The sequence below is a fragment of the Sarcophilus harrisii genome, chromosome 5 (assembly GCF_902635505.1).
Source record: "Sarcophilus harrisii chromosome 5, mSarHar1.11, whole genome shotgun sequence".
NCBI lineage: Eukaryota > Metazoa > Chordata > Mammalia > Dasyuromorphia > Dasyuridae > Sarcophilus > Sarcophilus harrisii.
Genome location: NC_045430.1, coordinates 49,469,705 through 49,475,704, shown reverse-complemented (window position 1 = coordinate 49,475,704; position 6,000 = coordinate 49,469,705). Strand labels below are relative to the sequence as shown.

General features: G+C 33.3%; 1 protein-coding gene across 1 annotated transcript in view; it reads left to right on the top strand.

Moving 5' to 3' along the window:
• The first annotated feature begins 1,857 nt into the window (after positions 1-1,857).
• OTOGL (otogelin like) overlaps positions 1,858-6,000 on the top strand; it is a 194,616-nt gene continuing 190,473 nt past the window's right edge. The window contains exons 1-2 of the mRNA XM_031940155.1: positions 1,858-1,870; positions 3,549-3,647. Of these exons, the coding sequence (XP_031796015.1) occupies positions 1,858-1,870; positions 3,549-3,647 (112 nt within the window). The remainder of the gene's footprint in view (positions 1,871-3,548; positions 3,648-6,000) is intronic.

Genomic DNA, 6,000 nt, shown 5'->3' with positions numbered 1-6,000 from the left:
CTAAAAGAGTTATTAGCCTGCTGTGGACAATGAGAGATTTAAATGGATTGCTGCAAGGTCAAGACCAAAAGAACCTGTAAACTACCTCACCCAGCAAATACTGGATCTCTTTAATAAACAGAGACTTATCTCTGGCAAAATTAGTATGGAATGTCAACTTGTTGGTACATAGGAAACACTTAATAAATCTTTTTTAGTTCATTCATTCATTTTTAGGGTATAATAGAAAAAGCAATGAAGGGCAAAATGAATTTATAGCAATCTTGGTGAGAGACACAGTGAAGTTATATCAGGATCAAAGCATTTAGAGATGAAATTGGAAAAAGGAAAATGAACAGATGGGTCTGAGGTCACCTAGCTAGTAAGAGTTTGATTTATAATCCAGACCTTGGTATCTCTTGACTGTAAGTGCAACACACTTTGTGGAGGGAAGGGTGAGGAATAAGTATTTATATAGCACTTACTATATGCCAGGCACTGTGCTGTGTTTTTTATAAACATTATTTTATTTGATATTCATAACAACCCTGAAAGGTAGGTGCTATAATAATACTCATTTTACAATTAAGGAAACGGAAGCAAACAAAGGTTAAATGATTTGTCCAGAGTCACAGTTAATAAATATCTGAGAATGAATTTGAACTCAGATCTTTTTGACTCTAGAATGAGTACTCTATCCATTGCAATTCCAGTGCTCTCTAACTCTGTCATGCCACACTGAAGAGCTTTGGTTTTATACAGAATGAGTACCCAGAAAAACATAGTTATGATGATATAATAAAAATAATTATATCAATAATATTCAAATAATGTTTACGCTACACCAGCTCTCATTTGATAGATGAGGAAACTGAGACTCAGCATGAATAAAGAACTTCTTCATGGTTACTCAAGTGCCAAGGACCCCTGATTCCAAATTCAGAATTTTCCGATCATTAAATACCATCACTTGTAATCATGAAATTGAACATAATTAGATAATTACACATCATGAATTATGAATTAGCTAAACTAAGTAATAGAAGAGGATGTGTTTTGATATCTTCAGAAACATGTAATATAATTGGGAGGTATAATTATTTCACTATTTTCTTTTTCTGTTTCAAAGTTTGAAGAGTCAGATTCACGGAATTATCTTTATGAAGCCTCTATTCAAGGAAGGAGTCAATCAATAGGTCAGTGTTTTATCTTTTTTTTTTCTTCTTCCTAAAATGCCCTCCTTCAGGGAACAATACAATGACAGATTTGGTTTCTTTCCTGTTCCCATTTAGCATATGATGGGACTGAGTCAGAGTAGACAGAGGAGTAGCCATTTAAATACCTTTCTCACTGAGTACTCTATGTTTTTAGTAACTTGGTTAAAATAGTATGACAGCTATGATCCTTATTCAGGAAAAGAAAAAAATGACTGGCTGGCAAGAATCATTTTTTTTTTTTTTCAGAAGTGTTGCCACCTTGCATTTTCTTTTATCTATCCTCTGTTTCCAAAGGCTGGAATTCAGATATTATACATTTTCAGAGATGCCTGAAATTTGATTTATTTAATGATGAAGAGATATTCTCCTCCTTGAGATTAAAATTCTTCTTATTTTTTTGCCCTCAAGTTTGTTATTTGATGTAAGTAACACAATTGGACAAAGACTTTAATTTTTAAGAAGAGAAGCTTATGTTTCATTGATTTCATGGGATCCATTGTGCAGACTTTTATTTTTCTTTGTATTTTGAAGCATTGATCCATTTGAAAAGGTATTAATTTTTAAAATAATTTATAAGTGTATCTCTAAAATGTCTCTCTAAAAGATAAAGCATGTATGGATTTAAGAACATGTGGTAAGGACTGGATCTTATATTATTGGCATGGAGATTCTTGGTAGGAGAATTCCTCTCTCAAAGTAGGTTGGCAACTTCTCTGCCAATTTTGTCTTAAAGAGTTGCCTAGAATACAGGAAGGTAAATGGTCTTGTTGAGGATCACAGAACCATTATGGGTTATGCTAGGACTTGAACCCATTTTGGGGGGTATTTGAGAGTGGTTCTATATCTACTCTTCAAAAAGATCCTGATCAGGTATCCGTATTTATGAGCATAATTATGTCAATTAGTTTTTCCTCAATTAAAATGTGTTTAAATTAGAGGTGTCTATGGGCAGCCTATGGGCAGCAGGGTCTGCAAATCTGAGTACAGATCAAATTAGATTAAAATGTAATTGGAAAGTTACACTGGGAAATTTGATTTAAATATAATTGGAAAACAGTTAACAAAACAAATAAATTTACAATAAAACAGATCACATTTCATTTTAAAACAAAGTCAATATGCAGTCCTTGGGAATCCTTATGTATGGATTAGTGGCCCCACCTATTTAGACCATTTACCCCATTATAAAAATAGAAGCATTATAGGACCATAAGGGGGAGGGAATTCAAGATATCATCCAGTCCATCCCCCTGCTTGTACAATGTTTTGTGCATGCATAAATCAAGCCAGGATTATACTTATCTATCCTTTCCTTTTAAAATCTCCATTGAAGACTGAACAAGTTGCTTTGATGATAAATTCTGGTGGCTCACCATTCTTAAATACATTCCCTGATGAGTAACTTAAATTCCTCCAACTGTAATCTGATCTTATTCTCTCTTGTTCTGTTCTCAGTAGATACAAATGATAGCTTTTGACTGACTCATTTACTTTTATTTTTTGAGATCACCCATTAAGTAGAAGCAAAATTAGGATTAGAACGATTAGTTTCTAGAATCCTGCAGGTTAGCTCAGTCCCCTAGGGCCATGTTAGTTTTCTTGACATAAAAAAAAAATTCTATATAGACTGGGAATAACTTTGGTCTTTGCCTTTAAAATATGAGTCTGAGAGAGTGCTTCATTTTAAACTTTTCATAAAGAATAATATACAAACTTTAAATGGAAAATATAGATTATTAACATCAAAGCATCAACATTACAATAATTTTCATATCCCAGTAATGGATGGCTATGAAATTATCTGTTCCCCATGATTCTTATTTTCCTGAATAATATTTTTCGGGAAGTGATGATCAAGGGCATTTTTTTTTTTTTTTTTTTTTTGCAAGGGGGAAAGTAAAGGGGAAGAACTTCTAAATGGGATTTCATAGCTGATCTGATTTCTAGTTGACATTTCTTAATATTGCATCAAGTTCTGAGGAAGAGATGAATATATGAACAATTCCTGCCAAGCTTTGTCAACAGAATCATCAGCAGCTTGTATATTTCTGGTTTTTGTCCACTGGGATTTGGATTCCTTACATGGGAACTTGACCTTTCAATTGCTTGGAAGAGGTTAACCTTTACTCCCACATTAGTTTGAGCTTTGCAAGCCTCTCTTCCTGCTTTTTGGAGCACACACTGTAAAATGAACTGAGGGACATTATTGGTTAACTGTTTTAGTCAGAGACCATAGTGGAACTGGGTTCTGTTTGAGTTAACAGTGACTAAGTTTAGCCTAAGCTAAACCTTGATCTATTGTGTTTATATGAAGCGATGCATTCCAGAAGTCAACTATTTTTTGATTTGCAGGTTCTTGCCCTCATGAATGCCTAAATGGGGCTTTCTGTTCTGCGGCTGGTACATGTGACTGTCAGATATTTCAGGCTCTTGGGGAAAGGTGCCAGATTGGTAAGTTTTAGAGATATGCAGGGGAATCCAGTTTCTTAATTGAGGGAAAATTTATGGAACAGTTTGCTATAGTAGTAGTCATCCATACAGCTACATGGCAATCATAATGTAAATCTACTGAAAACTCTTCAATTCAAGCTGGGTAATTTAAAAACCAACGTAAAAGTAAATAGATGTACTTACTTTCCCATTTCTGCCACCCTATTTTCACAAGCTACTCTTATAGTTTAGACAGAGCCAAAGCTTTGAACCTGGGTTCTCACTAATTGTATACCTATTTTTACAAGCAAGACATTATTTGGAGCCAGTGACTGATCATGACCCCATAACATGCTCATTTGTCATTGTTTTGAATGAATTGGGGGAAGGAAGGTTGAGTTTCTGAGCATGAAAGTAGCACATCACTGGTAAATGAAAAGGCTAAAGTTTGTATAAGGTCAGCCTATTTGATTAAAAACAGTGGTATCATAGACTTATTGGCTCAATATACTTATTTTATTTTTGTAAGTGGCTTATATTTACAATGGTTAATAGCTCTGAGCCTTTTTTTTTATCTTACTAGTACAAATCAGTGTTGGAACCTTTTTGCTGTTACAAAGAAAAAGTTATGGAGAATGGGTAGGGTGAGGAAGAAGAATAGAGACAGAGAAGTCATCTGGTTTAATTCCTTCCTTTGATAGATGAAGATCAGAAGCTTAAAGAAGCAATCAATAATCAATCAACATAGAACATTTTATGTAGTAGCAAAGAACTGGAAACACTATTAATGCACATTATGTTAAATAAATGAAATGGAATCTTTCTAAGAAATTATAAGAAATTTGCAGAAGTTATATGACATTATGAACCTAATGAATACCAATTTTCTGACTTTGTCTAACTCTCTTCCCTATCCTACCTGACTGCCTCTTTAGCTCCATCCAAGTGAATAGGGATGATATCCAGGAAGAGAAAAGTAGTAGGGGTGAGGTGATACACAAGAGGAAGAAACAGTACAGATAAAGCATTTCTTTTATTTGAATTTGACTACAACTTGATATTATAGATTTTAAATTTTTATATAAATTTTTTGATTAAAACATATTTCTCATATCTGTTTAATTTAAGATTAGGCACTATTAGGTCACTGGCATTAGGCTATGGGAACAAACCATATTGTTAGGAAGTATTTTTGCATTTGAATAGATACTGGAGAAATCTATTCTTTCATTGACTAGCCTTCATTATTTGGGGTTTATTGCAAGAGCACTTGATTTGGAGTCAAGGCATGGAATGGATCCCTCGTTATATCAGCATACACTACATAATTCTGGAGAGTCATTCCATCCTAGGAATAAATTTTTCTCCTGTGTAAAATGGAAGGATCATAGGATTATAGATTTAGAGCTTGAAGAAGCCTTAAAAAACTTGAAATCCAATCTCTTCATTTTATAGATAAGAAAACAGAGAGTTTAAGTGATTTAAGTGATACTACTACTAGTAAATATCTGAGGTTGAATTTAAACCTGGGTCTTTGCAACTCCAAATATATGTGTGGGGGTGCCTCTAGATGGCTCTACTGGATTTGCTTATTTCACTTTTCATCAGTTCTTATACATCTTCCTATGCTTCTTTGTAATTTTTGGATTCATCCTTTTTTTGTGACATAAATATGTCATTACATAAATGTATCATTTATTGTTTAGCCATTCCCTGTTGATACCACTTTCATACTCCTTAACAGCATGGAAATCCTACTAGATAACATATATTTATTTATATGCATAAGCATATGTATTTTCAGTCTTCCCCTCCGGAATTTATTTATTTAGATTTTTTTTTTTGGACTGGGTGAAAGAGGAGATTGTTTCAGTTGCTACCTAGCCCTAAGCATGGGTGTGACATTAGTGAAACTGAGACTTGTTGAAGACCTTAGCCTAAAAAGGCCAAAATCTCCTATGTTATCCAGGATCATTTCCAATCTTCTTGATCTATATCTTGCCACTGGACTCAAATAGCTCTGGAGGGGAAAGTGAGACAGCTTACCTTGCACAGCCCTCCCTCACTTAAATCAATTTACTTGCATATGATGGCATCATCTACTTGATGTCATTGTCCTCCTCAAGAACAAAGAAAAACAACAATAGGTATACATGATTTTATATATACATATATATATGCATATATGTATATATACGTATATATATTTCAGCATATGTATATATTATATACATATATGCATAAATAATAAATATGCATATTATATATAAATAAATATATATAATATGTATAAATTTATGTATTACTTTATGATTTGTAAAACATTTTGTAGATAAAATTATTTTTATCTTTTTATCCTCAGGATAGGAGGTAA